Genomic DNA, 22,303 nt, shown 5'->3' on the forward strand with positions numbered 1-22,303 from the left:
GTAAAACCAAATCCCCAAAAGATTGATGTTATAAAAAATTGGCCATTGCCAAAAAATGAAAAAGAACTCAAAGGATTTTTAGGTGTTGTTGGATACTATAGGAAATTCATTCAAGATTTCGCTAGAATCGCGAAACCCTTAACACAACAATTAAGAAAAGGTGAAACTATTCATCACTCTTCGGAATTCATATCAGCGTTCGAAAAATGCAAACAAATCTTAACCAGCAGTCACGTCCTACAATACCCTGACTTCACAAAAGACTTTATCTTAACGACAGATGCCTCAAACTATGCCTTAGGCGCTGTTCTTTCTCAAGGCCCTGTTGGTAACGATAAACCTATAGCTTTCGCTTCACGAACACTTTCAAAAACAGAAGAAAACTACTCAACAATCGAGAAAGAACTTCTTGCCATTGACTGGGCATGTAAATATTTTAGACCTTATTTATATGGTCGGAAATTTAAACTATATACAGACCACAAACCTCTCACTTATGCTTTAAACCTTAAAACATCTAACGATAGAATCGTCAGGATGAGATTACGGATTTCCCAATATCAATGTGATCCCAAATACCGACCTGGGAAACAAAATGTAGTCGCCGACGGACTATCCCGAATTCCAAAGGCAGATCAAATCAATAACAACAACATAACTGAAATGAACACTAACGAGAACACACCATCTTCAGATTCAGAAACCGATGAAGAAGGATTCATAAAAAATACCGAAACTCCCCTCAATCGGTTCAAAAATCAAATTTATATAATAAAGGACGAAATTAATAATTTTTTTTCCGAGCAGGTATTCCCAGGCTACACCAGAAAAACGATAACGCTAGCATCTTTTGACCAATCCACAGCAATCAAGATACTGAAAAAATATACCCACCCCACCAAGGTAAACTCCATTCTCTGCCCAGAGGAATGGACAAATACCCTACAAACCGTTTACAAGAATTTTTTCTCTTCGAATGACAAGTTAAAAATTTTATTAACACAAACTCTTTTGCAGGACGTTCAGACAGAAGAAGACCAGAATATCATAATCAAACAGACGCATGAACGGGCTCACCGCGGCATCGAGGAAAACTTTCAGGAAATAAACCGAAAATACTTTTTTCCTAGGATGAAATCCAAGGTAAGAGTTTTTGTAAATCTCTGTAACATCTGCCTGGAGAACAAGTACGAAAGAAAACCGTATCAAATGAAATTCGCATACACTCCGGTTCCGCGTCAGCCACTGGACATTCTCCATGTAGACATTTTTATATCTGCTCCTAATTTCTTTCTCTCCGCGGTAGACAAGCTTTCTCGATTTGCAATTCTAATACCTGTAAAGTCGCGTTCTATACCGGATATAAAAAGGGCCGTGGTAACACTATTAACAACCTACGGAACCCCAAAGATGATCGTATGCGATAATGAACTCGCATTGAAATCCGTCGAAATTAGGGGGCTTTTTCAAAGGCTCAATATAGAAATCTACAACACACCATCAGACCACAGCGAAGTGAATGGTATCGTAGAAAGATTCCATTCAACCCTAAGTGAGATTTTTCGTTGTATTCGCGGAAAATATCCTGACCTGTGTGAAAAAGAGATATACAAAATTGCAACCACACTATACAACACTACAACTCATTCAGTAACAAATCTCAAACCAACCGAACTTTTTTTTGGAATTAAAGAGGGAGAGGAAAGGCCTTTGAATCTTCAGATTATTTTAGAAAACCGGAACAAAATTTTCGATGAAATTGTTTTGAAATTGGAATCAAAACAAAAAAAAGCTATAGACTACCATAACAGAAGAAGATCGGATAACCCCAATTTTGAAGTAAATGAACCCATATTTGTTAAAACGATGGGCATCCCTAACAAAAAAAGAAGAAAGTTCAGGCGACAAACAACACTTTCAAATAGAAACAAAACAGTTATAGATAACAGAAATATTAAAATTCATAAAAGCAATATCAAAAGGAAAAGAAAATTAGGACCACGCTAAAATTTCTAGAAAAAAAATCAAGTTTATGTAATTAGCAATTACAGATTGTAAAGGAATAATGCAAAATTACAACAGTAAAATACATATGCAATCTACCATAACTATGTAATACCAAATTACAGTAAATCTGTAATCAATGTAATTATGAATTACATAAACAATAACTTCATGTAATAGAAGATAATGTAATTGGCAATTACATTAAAACTCACTATTTGTAATCGCTAATTACAACAAAAAAGATACGAGAAAATAATGAGCTAAAATACTTTCCAGATGGACCTTCCTCTTTGCATTACTATACTAATGCTTGCCATCCCGCTTTCAACATTATCAAATCTTTCCATACGATCATTACACGATAACCCCGTACTTCTAATTAAAATCAAAGATTGTAAGATCCAAAGCGGATCATTGAAAATTATACACCCCATAAATATCTCGTCAATCCAAGAATCTGTTGACTATCTAATCACAGCTTTTTATGATAAACCAATGGATAAAACACCTTTAGAACAACTTATTAAATACAAAATTAAAACATTATACAATAACCTGGTTCAAATAACACCAATGAGAGCACCACGGCAAAAACGGTGGGAAGCCATCGGAACAGCATGGAAGTGGATCGCGGGTTCACCAGACGCCCAGGATTTACGAGTTATAAACAGCACCATGAACGAGTTAGTTAGCCAGAACAACCAACAGTACAACATCAACAACAAAATAAATGGACGAATCGCGGAAATCACAGAAAGCGTTAACAAGATCATCAGAGAACTCGAAGACGACAAACTGGCGAAAGATGTATCACTGCTAGTGACCATGGCAAACATCGACATTCTTAATGGTGTCCTAGAAAATATACAGGATGCTATTACACTTTCAAAGCAAGCGATAATAGCAAACAGGATTTTAACAATTCAAGAAATAAACAACATCAAAACGTTGTTGCAAGACGAAGGGATAGACATAAACCTCCCAGATGAAGCACTTCGGCACGTGGTACCAAAGTTCGCTACTAGTAAAGAAACCATTCTTTACATTCTACACGTTCCCAAGCTAACCAAAGCATCGTTCACGATCATTCGGATCTACCCACTGATCCAAGAGGACCACGTGATAACAAACTATCCCAAATATGTCTTCAGAGACGGCAACACACTTTACACCACAAACAAACCAGACGAATTTGTACAAAAGTCAGAATATCTCACGGAATTGACTGACTCCTGCTTTCGATCACTAATTTTTGGGACCAAAGCAAGCTGCAACGCGACGTTTGCGAATTCGACTTCACAAACACTCATCGAACATGACGCCGTGTTGATACAGAACGCCAAAAATCACACTTTACGATCTAATTGTGGACCCGACGATCGTAAACTAAATGGAAATTTTGTGATCGAATTCAACAACTGTTCGATCACATTCAACGAGAAAGAATTCCGTAACAGCGAAACAACAAAAGAAATCAACTTGATCTATGGCGCTTTTCACGAAACTGATTGGAACCGTAATCGAGAAATCGACATCCCGAGAATCAAAGAAGAGGCTATGGGAAATCGAAAGAAATTGGAACACGTTTACCTCAAACAATTTCACTTCGAGATCAAGTTATGGAGCCTGTTCGGTTTATTATCGCTAGCCTATGTGGTCTCTGCCATCGTCGTCGCCAAACTTCTCTGCAACCGATACGGATCGGGACGATCCTCTCTTGGGGATAGAGCAGTTACAGAACGCGCTACGTCATCATCGACTCCAACGCTACAACCAATATCGTCACCATCAGCAGCACTTCCCGTCCACCCTGCGTGCCTACCCGCAGCTCGCTCCCGACCTATGTCATCAAACACACGGTCAGCAATACCGCTGCCACGGCGCGGGGCAATGTAACAAGGAAGGCGAACTTAATTTGGCGTCAATAAAATATTCGGACTTAGACTAGCAAGCAATCCACCTCGTGTCGACTTATCTCTATTGAAGAGTCCCGGAGGGGTTGTACTTTAACTTATATTATATTATATTATATTATATTATATTATATTATATTATATTATATTATATTATATTATATTATATTATATTATATTATATTATATTATATTATATTATATTATATTATATTATATTATATTATATTATATTATATTATATTATATTATATTATATTATATTATATTATATTATATTATATTATATTATATTATATTATATTATATTATATTATATTATAATACAGGGTGTTTGGTTCATGGATGCGGATACTTGCTGGTCCCCTAGAGGACCCCGAAACATGAAAAAAAGTCTTCTACGGCATGGTCGAATTTGTCAGCACCGACCAGGTTAAGCAGCAGAGTGGCCACAGGTACCGCGCGTAGGAAATAATACAAACAGTTTTATTTCGAGAGCAAACGAAAAACGTGTGCGTTTATTTTGACGGAACGATCTGGAATAAAGTGTAAACAGTCCAAGAGTGTGTACATAGGTGTACACCGTTTTTTTCTGAACAGATGTATTAGTGTTTGGCGCACTGTGACGTCATTCTAACAACACTCCTCCTCGCTAAACACATCAACGAACTTTTCTTTCACGCGTTAGTTCAAATCAACAGCAGAATGTTAAACGTTCAGCTTATACAACTTTCCGATCTTTCGGCCTCTCGCAACGACCTTTGCATCCTTCATTATGTAACACTCCTTAGCCTTAAACATAACATCGAGCCCTTTCATCGTGATCGAATTCACAGACACAAGATTCACCTTAAGCCCTGGCACATACAACACATCATTCAACTTCACCGTAGATGAACCCTCGCTTCCATTCAGTGCGCAAAAATTAACCGACCCAGACAAAGTTGACCTCAATACCTTCCCATCAGCTAGCTTCACCTCTTGAGACTTCCGTTTACGTTGGTTCAGCGAGTCGATCTGGCCAGTCATGTGTACTGAGACACCGGAGTCTAAGTACCAATCTCCTCCTCCGCACTCCTCCTGAATCGCCGCGAAACACAAGTTGTTCTCGTCCTTGTCGTCGACGCGAGCGGCTAGTGCTCTGCTTCTCCTGTTGTTCTTTGCGCTCTCACCACGAACCTTTTTCACCAGATCGCAGTCTCGAACCAAATGCCCATCACTTCCGCATGCGTAGCACTCTCGCTTGCTGTCGAATCTCGGTGAACTGTGCTGTCCCTTCCTTGCCAACATTGCCTTGTCATCCTCGTACGTCTTGTCCTTCCGGCGTCCATACTCCTCCAGCAGCTTGGTTTTGACAAACTTGACCGTCAACACGTCCATCCTTCCTTGAATCGCAGACACCGTGTTCTCGTACGATTCGGGCAAGTTCGCCAGCATGAATGCCGCCTTGATGTCCTCGTCTATGTTCGCACCCGTGTTTTCCAGCTTTTCGAACAGTTCTTCCATCTCCGTGAGGTAGTCTCGCATGTCCCCGCCTTCCGACAAATCCAACTTGGCCAGTTTCTTTATCAGCGACACCTTGCCCACCGACGAGTCTTGGTTGTGCCACTTTTTCAGCACTCCCACGCTTCCTGAGCTGTCGTAGCGTCCTTTATCAACCTCAGTTGAGAATCATCCACCAAATATCCAATCGTCTGCAACGTCAACTCGTTCTTCTCGATCCACTCGTCCGACCGTTCCTTCACCGGCGGAACCACTCCGACGACGTACTTCCACAAACCCTCGCGTGTGAGGAACTGCCTGGCCCGCTGCTTCCATGTTTCGTAGTTTTCGTATCCCAGCCGCTTGAAGTCCACCTTCCCTTTCTCCATCTTTCAGCGCTCCGGTGACTTAACCTCACTTCCTCGATTCCAGCTGCTGCTCCAAAGCTCCGCTCCACCTTTCCGTCAAACCAATTCCGTTTCACCGATTTCCTTTCCTGGGCCCATAACCTGTCAGCACCGACCAGGTTAAGCAGCAGAGTGGCCACAGGTACCGCGCGTAGGAAATAATACAAACAGTTTTATTTCGAGAGCAAACGAAAAACGTGTGCGTTTATTTTGACGGAACGATCTGGAATAAAGTGTAAACAGTCCAAGAGTGTGTACATAGGTGTACACCGTTTTTTTCTGAACAGATGTATTAGTGTTTGGCGCACTGTGACGTCATTCTAACAACAGAATTCTCATCCTAAACCGAGTTAAATAGAATTTACTGTTTTGAGGAGTTTGTACACTAAAATCGATTTATCTCATGATTGTGATCACGAAAAGCTTCGCTTCTGAATTCATGCGAAAGCTGAGTAAATTTCACGATAAAAAATGATTTTTGAAATTTTTTAAACTTTTCTTAAGTCTGCCTACAGAGCCTTTACATTTTTTTCTTGCCCTGGTGTTGTTAGTTTTTTGCATTTATTTTGCGTAAATGGCAGGTAAATGGTTTGTTTTATGTATCAAAACGATGCTCCTAGATCCCCTCTACAAATCTCTCTAAATAACAATTTCCCGATTTCTTTTCCTAAAGCCGCTATTTTAATTTTATTGGTGAAAAAAATCGAAGCCAGAAAACCTGAAATGGTATCTTAATAAATCAAACCGACGCCTGTCAGAGCCACGCGCAAAGCATACTTGATCGACGCGCGCGCGCGGCCGCATGTTTGCTGGAAGGAGGGTGACAGTAAGAAAACAAACCACGTGTGCCCATTGCATTGTGGAAAAAAGTTCGTTTCAGAATTGTTTCATTACCGGAGGTATTTTGTCTCGCGTTCTTTTGGCAAACAGGTAACAACAAAAGTTAAGGGACGACTATTTAAAGGAAAGAAGGTGTTAGTTATTAAAATGAGTTAAGATGCAATAAGTGCAGCATATGGTCTCGTTGAAGGATTTCCACTGTTGTTCAGTGTGCTGATCGTTTGACCCACAATAAATAATTAAGCTGATTAAATCAAACATTTAAAACAAGCCCATTGACAATGCAAGTTAAAGTTTAGTTAGCAGGAAGAAGATACTTTGCTTTTTAGAGTTCTACTTTTATTACATTACAAAAGGATAAGTTGAATTGTTTAAATCCAAGATGTATCTAAGTTATTTCTTGTGTACATAGGACAATAGCATACATTTCCATTAAGTACCAAATTTTGGCTTATTAACACCCTTTTGTTTATTAAAAAATTTTGAAAAGCGTTTTTGATTGAATAGCCTCAATCAAGACCTAATTCGGAATGTGATCATAATTTGATAACAATGTAAAATCATAAATTTCAAAATAACAGTGCATTAATTTGTTTTTAAAGAATTTAAGAATTTCCCTGGGCCTTGTAAAGTCAAGGGGCATGATTCGATCCTAGTGCATTAGTAAAAATTTGGGTATAAATTCTTTTTTATAAGCACTATGGACACCACCTCATGCTACGAAAACTCGCTTTGCCGCAGCCCCAGGGCTTAAGCGTTGACCGATAAGCTGTCTTCGTGAACTAGGTAGTTCTCCGATGGTGAAAATATCACAATTGCACAAGACACCGCTGCTTCTGTGACTTTTTCACTATCACAATGTGGGATTTAGATTGGGACTTCAGGATAGTACAATTGATTTGTTGCTTAGGCTTAGCATTTAAAATAAATCTGTATCCTTTCCAATTCTAATTTAAGAATTTAAGAATTTAAGAATTTAAGAATTTAAGAATTTAAGAATTTAAGAATTTAAGAATTTAAGAATTTAAGAATTTAAGAATTTAAGAATTTAAGAATTTAAGAATTTAAGAATTTAAGAATTTAAGAATTTAAGAATTTAAGAATTTAAGAATTTAAGAATTTAAGAATTTAAGAATTTAAGAATTTAAGAATTTAAGAATTTAAGAATTTAAGAATTTAAGAATTTAAGAATTTAAGAATTTAAGAATTTAAGAATTTAAGAATTTAAGAATTTAAGAATTTAAGAATTTAAGAATTTAAGAATTTAAGAATTTAAGAATTTAAGAATTTAAGAATTTAAGAATTTAAGAATTTAAGAATTTAAGAATTTAAGAATTTAAGAATTTAAGAATTTAAGAATTTAAGAATTTAAGAATTTAAGAATTTAAGAATTTAAGAATTTAAGAATTTAAGAATTTAAGAATTTAAGAATTTAAGAATTTAATCATTTAATCATTTAATCATTTAATCATTTAATCATTTAATCATTTAATCATTTAATCATTTAATCATTTAATCATTTAATCATTTAATCATTTAATCATTTAATCATTTAATCATTTAATCATTTAATCATTTAATCATTTAATCATTTAATCATTTAATCATTTAATCATTTAATCATTTAATCATTTAATCATTTAATCATTTAATCATTTAATCATTTAATCATTTAATCATTTAATCATTTAATCATTTAATCATTTAATCATTTAATCATTTAATCATTTAATCATTTAATCATTTAATCATTTAATCATTTAATCATTTAATCATTTAATCATTTAATCATTTAAGAATTTAATCATTTAATCATTTAATCATTTAATCATTTAATCATTTAATCATTTAATCATTTAATCATTTAATCATTTAATCATTTAATCATTTAATCATTTAATCATTTAATCATTTAATCATTTAATCATTTAATCATTTAATCATTTAATCATTTAATCATTTAATCATTTAATCATTTAATCATTTAATCATTTAATCATTTAATCATTTAATCATTTAATCATTTAATCATTTAATCATTTAATCATTTAATCATTTAATCATTTAATCATTTAATCATTTAATCATTTAATCATTTAATCATTTAATCATTTAATCATTTAATCATTTAATCATTTAATCATTTAATCATTTAATCATTTAATCATTTAATCATTTAATCATTTAATCATTTAATCATTTAATCATTTAATCATTTAATCATTTAATCATTTAATCATTTAATCATTTAATCATTTAATCATTTAATCATTTAATCATTTAATCATTTAATCATTTAATCATTTAATCATTTAATCATTTAATCATTTAATCATTTAATCATTTAATCATTTAATCATTTAATCATTTCATCATTTAATCATCTTTTTAGGTATCACGAATCCGAGGTACATTTTCAGTAACTCGTGACGGAGAGGCAACTATTTTTGTGAAATCATGATAAATTGTGATTTTTTTTTTTTGTAAAGTTGCGTATAGCAAAATGGCATGGGTAATTTTTTTTTTATTATTATGATTTTTAACTTTAATTACTTTTTTTTTTGGAATAGACATTTTTTTGATTAACGAGTAAATTTATACTTTTATTAATTTGGTGTACTTGAATTCAGTTTCATTTTAATAACACTTATTTTTCAAACTTGTTATTTTCAGAAGCTTCATGAACTTCAAGGATTAGCCGTACATCAATGACAAATGTTTTCGATGTGTTGAAGAATATCACTAAGAAAAACATGGAATCATCAGGTGGGAAGATTTTGCTGTTGCATGTGGAGCAATGTGATATCATTTCCGTCATCAGGGGTGACATTGGGTCTGGATGAAGAAATTGGATCATACAAAAATGCAGAAATTTGTATGACCCAATCTCACCCTCAGACCCAATCTCTAGCAGAGGTAAATAACACAGGAATACCAAATTTTGGTATTACTTGGAATACAAAATTGTTGGTATTCCTCGCCCATGGAACATCAGATTTTGGTTTTCCTGTGGTCTTTCACACACATGATTTCATGGTATTTTACCATCTATTACTGGGCTACCAAGGGCATATTTTGGTCGCTGTAATTTGCAAAAGTAATACCAAAATTTGGTATTTTCATGTCATTTTAGTGCAACAGTTGCAAACGGAAATGATATCAAATGCTCCACATGCAACAGCAAAATCTAATCGCCTGATGATTCCATGTTGTTCTCAGTGATATTCTTCGCCAAATCGAATACATTTGTCATTGATGAACGGATTATCCTTGAAGCTCTTGAAGCTTCTGAGAAATAACAAGATTGATTAATGAATGTTATTAAAATGAAATTGGATTCCAGTCACCAAAAATTCAATAATAAAATCGATTGACTTGTTGATCACAAGTATTTTTTTATCCCGACTTAGATACATTTCAATGATTTCTATTTTGATAAATGGTTCAATCTTCAAAAAATTCAAAAATCATTTTTAACATTTTTGGTTTTCAAGTCATGTTAGCGCACCTTTTAGACATTGTCAAAATTGATCAAAATTTTTCCATAGTTTCTGAAGAAATTGATAAAAATCTGTAATACCAAAATAATACCAAAATGTGGTATCCTGACTAACCTGGCCATGGTCTTCGTTTTCTACATACACGAATGGTATTCCGGGTCTATAGGACCCAGAAATGTTTTCGGCTGCCAAAATTCGAGATTGTAACCGATTTTGGATGTCTTGGCCGCAAATGAAAGGCTAGGATGTCTACTTTCTGAATCCGACCGGCAGAACCGGTTTTGGACACCGTGGCCACCGGGAACCTGCTACAACCGAAAAAAAGTTCTTTTTGAGGCCCCTACTTTGAGGACCTGTATCTCCGAAACGATTGCACATAGCAGGTTGCTTCCGGTTGCATTCGACAGATAATAACCTGAATTTTAAGCCCCAGAAAAAATAATTGGTCCATAGTGGCCACCGGTTCCGGTAACCCGGAACTTCCGGAAAACTTGATTTTTGCAGTTTTTGACATAAAACCGTCACACGGACCAGTCTTTTGAAACGGATTATTTTGCAAACCATTGCAGAAGGATACTACATACTACCTCTGACTGTTTGGTATCGGTTCTGGCCAACTGTGGCCAATCCGGAACCGGTTCCAGGGTACCACTAAAACGGTTTCAATAATTGTCACGCTAGAAACCCGTCATGTTGCATATCAAACTTCATGAAATTGCATGTTATGACCATCTGAGGTCATGCCGATGTCCTCTGACTCATCCTGGTCACTCCGGAACCGGTTACCGGTGGCCACTGGGGGACACTATCGGAATATGCTATGAACCCTATCATCCGACGTATCAAATTTCATAAAATTGAAAGTTATGACCATATGAGGTCATGCCGATGTCCTCTGACCCATCCTAGTCACTCCGGAACCGGTAACCGGTGGCCACTGGGGGACACTATCGGAATATGCAATGAACCCTATCATCCGACGTATCAAACTTCATGAAATTGAAAGTTATGAACATCTGAGGTCATGCCGATGTCCCCTGACCCAACCTGGTCACTCCGGAACCAGTTACCGGTAGCCACTGAGGGACACTATCGGAATATGCAATGAACCCTTTCATCCGACGTATCAAACTTCATGAAATTGAAAGTTATGTCCATCTGAGGTCATGCCGATGTCTTATGACCTAACCTGATCACTCCGGAACCGGTCACCGGTGGCCACTTGGGGACACTATCGGAATATGCAATGAACCCTATCATCCGACGTATCAAACTTCATGAAATTGAAAGTTATGACCATCTGAGGTGATGCCGATGACTTCTGACCTAACCTGGTCCGGAATCGGTTTTCGATGGAACCGGTTACCGGTGACCACTTGGGGACACTATCGGAATATGCTATGAACCCTATCATCCGACGTATCAAACTTCATGAAATTGAAAGTTATGATCATCTGGCATCAAGACAATGTCCTCTGACCCAATTTGGTTACTCCGGAACCGGTTACCCGTGGCCACTTGGTGACACTCTCTGATTATGTAATAAACCCTTTCATCCGACGTATCAAACATCATGAAATTGAACATTCTTACCATCTGAGGTCATGCTAACGTCCTTTGAACTTATCTAGTCACTTCGGAATCGGTTTCCGATGGCCACTTGGGGACACTTGTGGAATATGCTAGATACCCTATCATCCGATATATCAAACTTCATAAAATTGAAAATTATTGCTATCCCAGATTATGCCAACATCTGTATCCTTCTATATCGCAATTAAATGCATGAGGACAGTTTACATGTAGGTTCTGATACACAGCAAAAATAGGTGAATTTTGGAATGTTGAAAATTCGGATACCCACTTTTTGAGTAATATTACCGAAAACATGTGTAAAAATGTGAACCTAATGAAAATTCACCAGAAACTGATGAAAAATCACCAGTTCCTGATGTAATATTACTCATATTTTTGACACAAAATCTTTCACCATTTTCTCTTTACTATAGTTTGTAATCTGGCTATCAATATCAAACTTTTTTTTCACAATGGGCAATTGTGTTGAACTCACTGCGACCACCTAAGAAGGCTATCTTTTGTAATGTACCCTGGATTCTGTCCATACTACAAATTACTCGTATCCATGGGATCGGTAGACGAGGGGTTATTTTGCAGATATGGTTTATACATTTATCCGGCAGAGTAAATGTGCCGAGCTTTCTAGCTCAGTTAAACAAAAACGACAGAAGTTGTTAGGCCCCATGCCGATTTTGTGCAGGTGATATCTATCAGGACAATGTCCTGTTAGAAGCCCTGCGAGTATTCGTAGTTCTCTATGGTTTAAGCCAAGAAGTTTCTTGGTAATTGAAAGACTTGGAGTGATAAAAGTTTACGCTTGTCTCAATCCACGCATCTCGCCCAGATTGAAGCAATTTGCGATTGTCCTCAATTCGTCACTTGTGCTATCTTGTTACACGTCTGCTGTAAAAAGATAGGAGATAGATAGCACACAAGCGACGAATTAGTTATTTCTTGCTTCACGGCACTTTTTGAGATTCCAAGAAACGGCTTGGGATCCACGAATATGTTTGATAAGCCTTGTCTGGCAAGTTCATCAGCCATTTCAATGCCTTCAATGCCGCAGTGCCCTGGTACCCAAAACAACAAGACTCTGTTATGCCGAGTAGCAAGTTCCAAACATGTTTGGATTCGCATTTAGAGGATTTTAACGCCAATTGTGCAGTTTAGCTATCCGAGAAAATACCGATTTTTGCGTGTCTATAATTTCTAAAATATCAAAATCAAAGGTTAGATGAAAGAGTTTCTGCACCCAAATCTCGGCAACACTCGGTTTGAGAGAAAGACGGCCTCATGAAGTTTGATATGTCGGACGATAGAGTTTCTATTCCGCATATTCCACAAGTGTACACCAGTGGCCACCGGTAACCGATTCCAAAAGCCAGATAGAGTTAGGGGATGTTAGCGTAATTACCTTAGATGTAATATTGTTTAATTTCATGTTGTTCGATATGCCATCATTGCATATTACGATAATGTTCCCCAAAACCCACTGGTAACCGGTCCCGGAGTGGCCCTCAGTGGCCATAGGTAACCGGTTCCAGATTGATCAGGTAAGGTAAGTTGAAGTCGGCATAACCTTGGATAGTTATAATTTTCAATTCTATGAAGTTTGATATTTCTGATGATAGGGTTCCTAGCATATTCCACAAGTGTCCCCAAGTGGCCATCGGAAACCGATTCCGAAGTGACCAGATAAGTTCAAAGAACGTTAGCATGACCTCAGATGGTCATAACTTTCAATTTCATGAAGTTTGATACGTCGGATGATAGGGTTCATTGCATATTCCGATAGTGTCCCCAAGTGGCCACCGGTGACCGGTTCCGGAGTGATCAGGTAAGGTCATAAGACATCGGCATGACCTCAGATGGTCATAACTTTCAATTTCATGAAGTTTGATACGTCGGATGATAGGGTTCATTGCATATTCCGATAGTGTCCCTCAGTGGCTACCGGTAACTGGTTCCGGAGTGACCAGGTTGGGTCAGGGGACATCGGCATGACCTCAGATGGTCATAACTTTCAATTTCATGAAGTTTGATACGTCGGATGATAGGGTTCATTGCATATTCCGATAGTGTCCCCAAGTGGCCACCGGTGACCGGTTCCGGAGTGATCAGGTAAGGTCATAAGACATCGGCATGACCTCAGATGTTCATAACTTTCAATTTCATGAAGTTTGATACGTCGGATGATAGGGTTCATTGCATATTCCGATAGTGTCCCCCAGTGGCCACCGGTAACTGGTTCCGGAGTGACCAGAATGGGTCAGAGGACATCGGCATGACCTCAGATGGTCATAACATGCAATTTCATGAAGTTTGATATGCAACATGACGGGTTTCTAGCGTGACAATTATTGAAACCGTTTTAGTGGTACCCTGGAACCGGTTCCGGATTGGCCACAGTTGGCCAGAACCGATACCAAACAGTCAGAGGTAGTATGTAGTATCCTTCTGCAATGGTTTGCAAAATAATCCGTTTCAAATGACTGGTCCGTGTGACGGTTTTATGTCAAAAACTGCAAAAATCAAGTTTTCCGGAAGTCCGGGTTACCGGAACCGGTGGCCACTATGGACCAATTATTTTTTCAGGGGCTTAAAATTCAGGTTATTATCTGTCGAATGCAACCGGAAGCAACCTGCTATGTGCAATCGTTTCGGAGATACAGGTCCTCAAAGTAGGGGCCTCAAAAAGGACTTTTTTCGGTTATAGCAGGTTCCCGGTGGCCACGGTGTCCAAAACCGGTTCTGCCGGTCGGATTCAGAAAGTAGACATCCTAGCCTTTCATTTGCGGCCAAGACATCCAAAATCGGTTACAATCTCGAATTTTGGCAGCCGAAAACATTTCTGGGTCCTATAGACCCGGAATACCATTGGTGTCAGTTTTTTTGTTGTGGGCACTTCCGGTTGCCTCCGGAAGTTCATTTTTGGCCAGAATGTGTGTCTTAGTAAGATACACAAAGTCACAAAATTTCAGATCTCTAGGAGTTTTTGGTCAAAAGTTACAATTACTTTTATAGTGCTACTGGGTCCTATAGACCCGAAGACCATGCCCGGGCTAAGAATTTGTTTTCACAATTTCAGGTCATTTCTTTAGGGGGTTTTCTAAAAATCTTTAAAATCAAGTTTGCAATTTTCGTTTTTTCGGTTTTCGATTTGAGACATCTTTTTAAAGCAAAATTAATGACCACGTCAAAATTGGTCAACATTTTCCCATAGTTTCAGAAGAAATTGATAAAATACGTAAATACCAAAATAATAACAAAATGTGGTTTTCGGTCATTGAAAAATTCAGCTATTTTGCAATATCAAAACAATACCTTAAATTGGTATGATACCAAATTAAGCTCTTGTATGATCTAAAGAAAATTTTTCATGAATACCAAAATTTGGTATTGATAACAGAGAAAGGTATAGTTAGGCATTTCCTTTTTTTATTTACCCATGCTCGGGATGTCACCCCAGATGACGGTAGTTGGTTTTTTTTTGTGAATGTCTGCTCTGATATTCTTCAATGGGGTTCCCCTACAAGGAAACCGAGGAAGATTTACTTTTATTTACCAAAAACATTTCAAATCCACCTTTTGGATAACGATAGATTTTAGTGCAAGAATTTTTAATTCGATAAGAATTCATGCATGCTAGTTTATCATGAATAAATTAAATAAATAAACACTTCCTTCAATAAATAAATCAGTGTTTATTCTAGCAAAAGTTTTTCAGGTTTCTTAAGAAGTTTTGTTATTCTAAGCGTGCATTATTTTTTTTATGTACTTCAAAACGAATTGCAATGTTTGAAAATGATTGAAAATATCAATTCACGTTAATAAACAAAAATCCATCATAAAACGATTTTTAACATGTTATGATTAGAGCACAGAGGTAAGAAACTCTTTCTATTAAATTGGCTAATTTTACATTGTTATCAAATTATGATCACATTCCGAATTAGGTCTTGATTGAGGCTATTCAATCAAAAACGCTTTTCAAAAGTTTTAAATAAACAAAAGGGTGTTAATAAGCCAAAATTTGGTACTTAATGGAAATGTATGCTATTGTCCTATGTACACAAGAAATAACTTAGATACATCTTGGATTTAAACAATTCAACTTATCCTTTTTGTAATGTAATAAAAAGTAGAACTCAAAAAAAGCAAAGTATCTTCTTCCTGCTAACTAAACTTTAACTTGCATTGTCAATGGGCTTGTTTTAAATGTTTGATTTAATCAGCTTAATTATTTATTGTGGGTCAAACGATCAGCACACTGAACAACAGTGGAAATCCTTCAACGAGACCATATGCCGCACTTATTGCATCTTAACTCATTTTAATAACTAACACCTTCTTTCCTTTAAATAGTCGTCCGTTAGTCCCTTAGGAAAAGAAATCGGGAAATGGTTATTTAGAGAGATTTGTAGAGGGGATCTAGGAGCATCGTTTTGATACATAAAACAAACCATTTACCTGCCATTTACGCAAAATAAATGCAAAAAACTAACAACACCAGGGCAAGAAAAAAATGTAAAGGCTCTGTAGGCAGACTTAAGAAAAGTTTAAAAATTTCAAAATCATTTTTATCGTGAAATTTACTCAGCTTTCGCATGAATTCAGAAGCGAAGCTTTTCGTGATCACAATCATGAGATAAATCGATTTTAGTGTACAAACTCCTCAAAACAGTAAATTCTATTTAACTCGGTTTAGGATGAGAATTCGACCATGCCGTAGAAGACTTTTTTTCATGTTTCGGGGTCCTCTAGGGGACCAGCAAGTATCCGCATCCATGAACCAAACACCCTGTATATTATATTATATTATATTATATTATATTATATTATATTATATTATATTATATTATATTATATTATATTATCCCAAGCAGCAATTATTGTTGCCAAGCCTTATTTGCAACTAATTCAAAACAATCCAAAATCGCTGAGGCAACATATTTGCAACACTTCTGGCGACAAAAAAAGCGCACGACATCAACGCGATTGGCAACAATAGCCAGATAGTTGTGAACGTGTTGCGGCAATGTTTCCTATGCGATGGTCATTTTTGTAGGAAACATTGATGGTGTTGCAACAATGTAACAAATATGATGCAAATATGTCACCATATTTGTGAAATTTTTGGTTGCTTGAAATCAAACGCGCAGCCTTAATGATTTCAAGTCAAGTTGCAAGCGCAACAAACTTATAATTAATTTCTGAATAAAAATGCTTCCGTCCGATATTCCAGCAAAACAAAAATGGATAAGTCTGAAAAATAACGCTATCGTATTTTTCGTCAACAGCAAACTAAATTGATTTTCTTAAATGTATAGAAGGTTTTGTTTTGGCGATTTCATGTTTACCGAGTAAAATTTCATTCTACTCGTGATTTTTTCATGCGCCCTTAATCTTTTAAAAATTTGCTATGTTTGCTGGAGCTATTTTAGTATCGATATAAAAAAAAGTTGGCTAATATATCTGAAAATTATCTGCATTTCAATGCAAGTTACATAGAATCTCAGTTCTGTAGCAAAACGTTACAAAAAATGGGTTCAGATAGTTGAAAATTGATTATAAAATTATTTTTTTCCTATCTACCATCATGGCGCTTTGTACGCACAGGGTTGTATTCAGGAACCTTTAATAAAATCAACGATAAGAAAATTTTTGTTTTTATGCAAACTAGGAAAACATACTTTTTAAGTACCCAAATAAATACTTACAATAGATTGTTGTGCAATAAACAAAGTGCAACCCACGTATCGTGGCTATCTCTTCTGCTAGGTTTCTACTCAAAAAGTGAAGTTTACTGAGTGCCATCAACATATCTTCCAATATTGTCAATTTATCTTTAAAAAATGTGCCAGGTATTGTTGACAAGGATTTCAAGAACTTTTAGTGCAAAATAAGCAATTTGAAGAAAAACAACCCTCACAATATGGGATCAAAAAAGGCGCATTTGGTCAAAAGTGTAAAATACAGCTCGATGCTAAACTGCCGGTTGTCCTTGTGAGCAATTCTTTTATTTAATTACAGTTGAAAATCAATCAACTTCATTAAAAATGTCCAAAACACACATTAGTATTTTTTAGAAAGAACTGCACAAGCTAGGCAGCTTTTATTTTTTATTTATTTTGTAAAATATACTAATTCCATGTTTAACAAAAAAATGTTTGTTACTTTGATTTGTTTGTTTTATTTCAGAACTAGATACCAAGGGCATTTCAGTGAGCAAAAGAGTTCCTCAATTTTGCCCACAGTAACGAGAGTTTCTCAATGTTCCTCCGAGTTACTCCGGTTGCTTTTCACCAATCCCACCTACATAGATCAACCTTGTGTTTGAAAATGTCAAGTGCTGTTGCTAAGGTTTGTTTGTTTTGAAGAACAAAATCTTGCAGACCGAAATGCCAACGGCAAGTGACCGGTAGTTGGTTTTTTTTTGTGAATGTCTGCTCTGATATTCTTCAATGGGGTTCCCCTACAAGGAAACCGAGGAAGATTTACTTTTATTTACCAAAAACATTTCAAATCCACCTTTTGGATAACGATAGATTTTAGTGCAAGAATTTTTAATTCGATAAGAATTCATGCATGCTAGTTTATCATGAATAAATTAAATAAATAAACACTTCCTTCAATAAATAAATCAGTGTTTATTCTAGCAAAAGTTTTTCAGGTTTCTTAAGAAGTTTTGTTATTCTAAGCGTGCATTATTTTTTTTATGTACTTCAAAACGAATTGCAATGTTTGAAAATGATTGAAAATATCAATTCACGTTAATAAACAAAAATCCATCATAAAACGATTTTTAACATGTTATGATTAGAGCACAGAGGTAAGAAACTCTTTCTATTAAATTGGCTAATTTTACATTGTTATCAAATTATGATCACATTCCGAATTAGGTCTTGATTGAGGCTATTCAATCAAAAACGCTTTTCAAAAGTTTTAAATAAACAAAAGGGTGTTAATAAGCCAAAATTTGGTACTTAATGGAAATGTATGCTATTGTCCTATGTACACAAGAAATAACTTAGATACATCTTGGATTTAAACAATTCAACTTATCCTTTTGTAATGTAATAAAAAGTAGAACTCAAAAAAGCAAAGTATCTTCTTCCTGCTAACTAAACTTTAACTTGCATTGTCAATGGGCTTGTTTTAAATGTTTGATTTAATCAGCTTAATTATTTATTGTGGGTCAAACGATCAGCACACTGAACAACAGTGGAAATCCTTCAACGAGACCATATGCCGCACTTATTGCATCTTAACTCATTTTAATAACTAACACCTTCTTTCCTTTAAATAGTCGTCCGTTAGTCCCTTAGGAAAAGAAATCGGGAAATGGTTATTTAGAGAGATTTGTAGAGGGGATCTAGGAGCATCGTTTTGATACATAAAACAAACCATTTACCTGCCATTTACGCAAAATAAATGCAAAAAACTAACAACACCAGGGCAAGAAAAAAATGTAAAGGCTCTGTAGGCAGACTTAAGAAAAGTTTAAAAAATTTCAAAAATCATTTTTTATCGTGAAATTTACTCAGCTTTCGCATGAATTCAGAAGCGAAGCTTTTCGTGATCACAATCATGAGATAAATCGATTTTAGTGTACAAACTCCTCAAAACAGTAAATTCTATTTAACTCGGTTTAGGATGAGAATTCGACCATGCCGTAGAAGACTTTTTTTCATGTTTCGGGGTCCTCTAGGGGACCAGCAAGTATCCGCATCCATGAACCAAACACCCTGTATATTATATTATATTATATTATATTATATTATATTATATTATATTATATTATATTATATTATATTATATTATATTATATTATCCCAAGCAGCAATTATTGTTGCCAAGCCTTATTTGCAACTAATTCAAAACAATCCAAAATCGCTGAGGCAACATATTTGCAACACTTCTGGCGACAAAAAAAGCGCACGACATCAACGCGATTGGCAACAATAGCCAGATAGTTGTGAACGTGTTGCGGCAATGTTTCCTATGCGATGGTCATTTTTGTAGGAAACATTGATGGTGTTGCAACAATGTAACAAATATGATGCAAATATGTCACCATATTTGTGAAATTTTTGGTTGCTTGAAATCAAACGCGCAGCCTTAATGATTTCAAGTCAAGTTGCAAGCGCAACAAACTTATAATTAATTTCTGAATAAAAATGCTTCCGTCCGATATTCCAGCAAAACAAAAATGGATAAGTCTGAAAAATAACGCTATCGTATTTTTCGTCAACAGCAAACTAAATTGATTTTCTTAAATGTATAGAAGGTTTTGTTTTGGCGATTTCATGTTTACCGAGTAAAATTTCATTCTACTCGTGATTTTTTCATGCGCCCTTAATCTTTTAAAAATTTGCTATGTTTGCTGGAGCTATTTTAGTATCGATATAAAAAAAAGTTGGCTAATATATCTGAAAATTATCTGCATTTCAATGCAAGTTACATAGAATCTCAGTTCTGTAGCAAAACGTTACAAAAATGGGTTCAGATAGTTGAAAATTGATTATAAAATTATTTTTTTCCTATCTACCATCATGGCGCTTTGTACGCACAGGGTTGTATTCAGGAACCTTTAATAAAATCAACGATAAGAAAATTTTTGTTTTTATGCAAACTAGGAAAACATACTTTTTAAGTACCCAAATAAATACTTACAATAGATTGTTGTGCAATAAACAAAGTGCAACCCACGTATCGTGGCTATCTCTTCTGCTAGGTTTCTACTCAAAAAGTGAAGTTTACTGAGTGCCATCAACATATCTTCCAATATTGTCAATTTATCTTTAAAAAATGTGCCAGGTATTGTTGACAAGGATTTCAAGAACTTTTAGTGCAAAATAAGCAATTTGAAGAAAAACAACCCTCACAATATGGGATCAAAAAAGGCGCATTTGGTCAAAAGTGTAAAATACAGCTCGATGCTAAACTGCCGGTTGTCCTTGTGAGCAATTCTTTTATTTAATTACAGTTGAAAATCAATCAACTTCATTAAAAATGTCCAAAACACACATTAGTATTTTTAGAAAGAACTGCACAAGCTAGGCAGCTTTTATTTTTATTTATTTTGTAAAATATACTAATTCCATGTTTAACAAAAAATGTTTGTTACTTTGATTTGTTTGTTTTATTTCAGAACTAGATACCAAGGGCATTTCAGTGAGCAAAGAGTTCCTCAATTTTGCCCACAGTAACGAGAGTTTCTCAATGTTCCTCCGAGTTACTCCGGTTGCTTTTCACCAATCCCACCTACATAGATCAACCTTGTGTTTGAAAATGTCAAGTGCTGTTGCTAAGGTTTGTTTGTTTTGAAGAACAAAATCTTGCAGACCGAAATGCCAACGGCAAGTGACCGGATTTACGGGGGCCAAGTTTAAAAAGTTTCCCAAACGCCAGCAGGCGGACGCGTTTGTTCGGGAGCACGGTAGCGGAAGCGTTTCCGGGTCTGCTTCCGATAGCGGAAGTAACTCGTCGTCGGCGGGGGTCTATGTTCAATCCGTGTTTTGCCGATGGATTCCGTACAGTTTCTGGTTGACAATCACGAAGAGATCAACGCGGCTTGATCGAGGGGTTGAAGCGGGAGCTGGATGAGCTTCGGGGTCGGGATCGGGGACAGGGAGAAGGGGAAGAAGCTGGACAGCGGCGTGAAGCCGGTGACGAAGCTAGAAAATTACGGCACGTATAACTTTCATCAGGACGAGGATGGTTTCGTGTACGTTTACACGGATGGTTCCTGCGAGGGCAATGGGACGGCGGCGGCCCGTGCCGGGATAGGGGTTTACTTTGACGAGGGACACGCGCTGAACGCGGTCAGTGAACGAGCGACCATCAATTGCGGATAGTTTCAGGCGGCTGCGCTGGCGATTCGATTGGCCAAGCAGCAGGGCATCAAAGACTGACACAGTTTCCATGTTTTTGATCGATTCCATCACCAAATGACTGCCCGGTTGGAAGCGGATCGCGTAGAAGCTGTCGACGGGAAAGCTCGTCAAGAACCAGGTCGACTTTGAGGAGTTGGACCGGGAGTTGGCTGACAAGAGCATCGAGATCAAGTGAAACCACGTCGACGCTCATTGTGGCATTTTGGGAAACGAACGGGCGGACGCGCTCGCCCGGGAAAGTTCGGCAATATTCCGCAGACATAAAGCGAATCGTTGAACCGTTTGTTGATAAGTGGCTTTTTATTCTAGTTTACAATACACTATTTTCCAAGTTTATAATTAGTATGTAACTGTCCAGAATCTTTATTTTTTGAGAAATACTACTCAATCTCTCCGGATTCCAGATCCGAAGAGAAAGAAGATTCCACCATAAAAATCTGCACCGAGTTGGCGAAAGCCACCGGTTTGTCCACCTTTTCGATGGACTCGTCAGGTCGTTTCGAAAGTTGCTTCTTCACAATCGCTGTTCCTCCGCCAAAATTCTCTTCCGATTACGAAATCGCCTCCAGTCCCATATCCGCCTCGTCCTCAGCATCTCGAACGACTCGATGTGGTGCCGATCACCGAGCGGTTCCTGCTCCTGCAGCGGATGCGGCGGATAGTTAATCCATCTTGCT

The 22,303-nt window shown here is 36.6% G+C and overlaps 1 protein-coding gene and 1 pseudogene across 1 annotated transcript; both read left to right on the plus strand.

Annotated features, from left to right (window-relative positions):
- The first annotated feature begins 1,056 nt into the window (after positions 1-1,056).
- Positions 1,057-4,009, plus strand: LOC119770194. Its single transcript, XM_038264640.1, has 2 exons — positions 1,057-1,143; positions 2,284-4,009. Exons 1-2 carry the CDS (start codon positions 1,132-1,134, stop codon positions 3,901-3,903), a joined length of 1,632 nt encoding a protein of 543 aa, XP_038120568.1. The 5' UTR covers positions 1,057-1,131; the 3' UTR covers positions 3,904-4,009.
- Positions 4,010-18,128: 14,119 nt separating this feature from the next.
- Positions 18,129-21,960, plus strand: LOC119769096 (annotated as a pseudogene).
- Positions 21,961-22,303: the final 343 nt, after the last annotated feature.

Source organism: Culex quinquefasciatus, chromosome 3 (genome assembly GCF_015732765.1).
Source record: "Culex quinquefasciatus strain JHB chromosome 3, VPISU_Cqui_1.0_pri_paternal, whole genome shotgun sequence".
Classification (NCBI taxonomy): domain Eukaryota; kingdom Metazoa; phylum Arthropoda; class Insecta; order Diptera; family Culicidae; genus Culex; species Culex quinquefasciatus.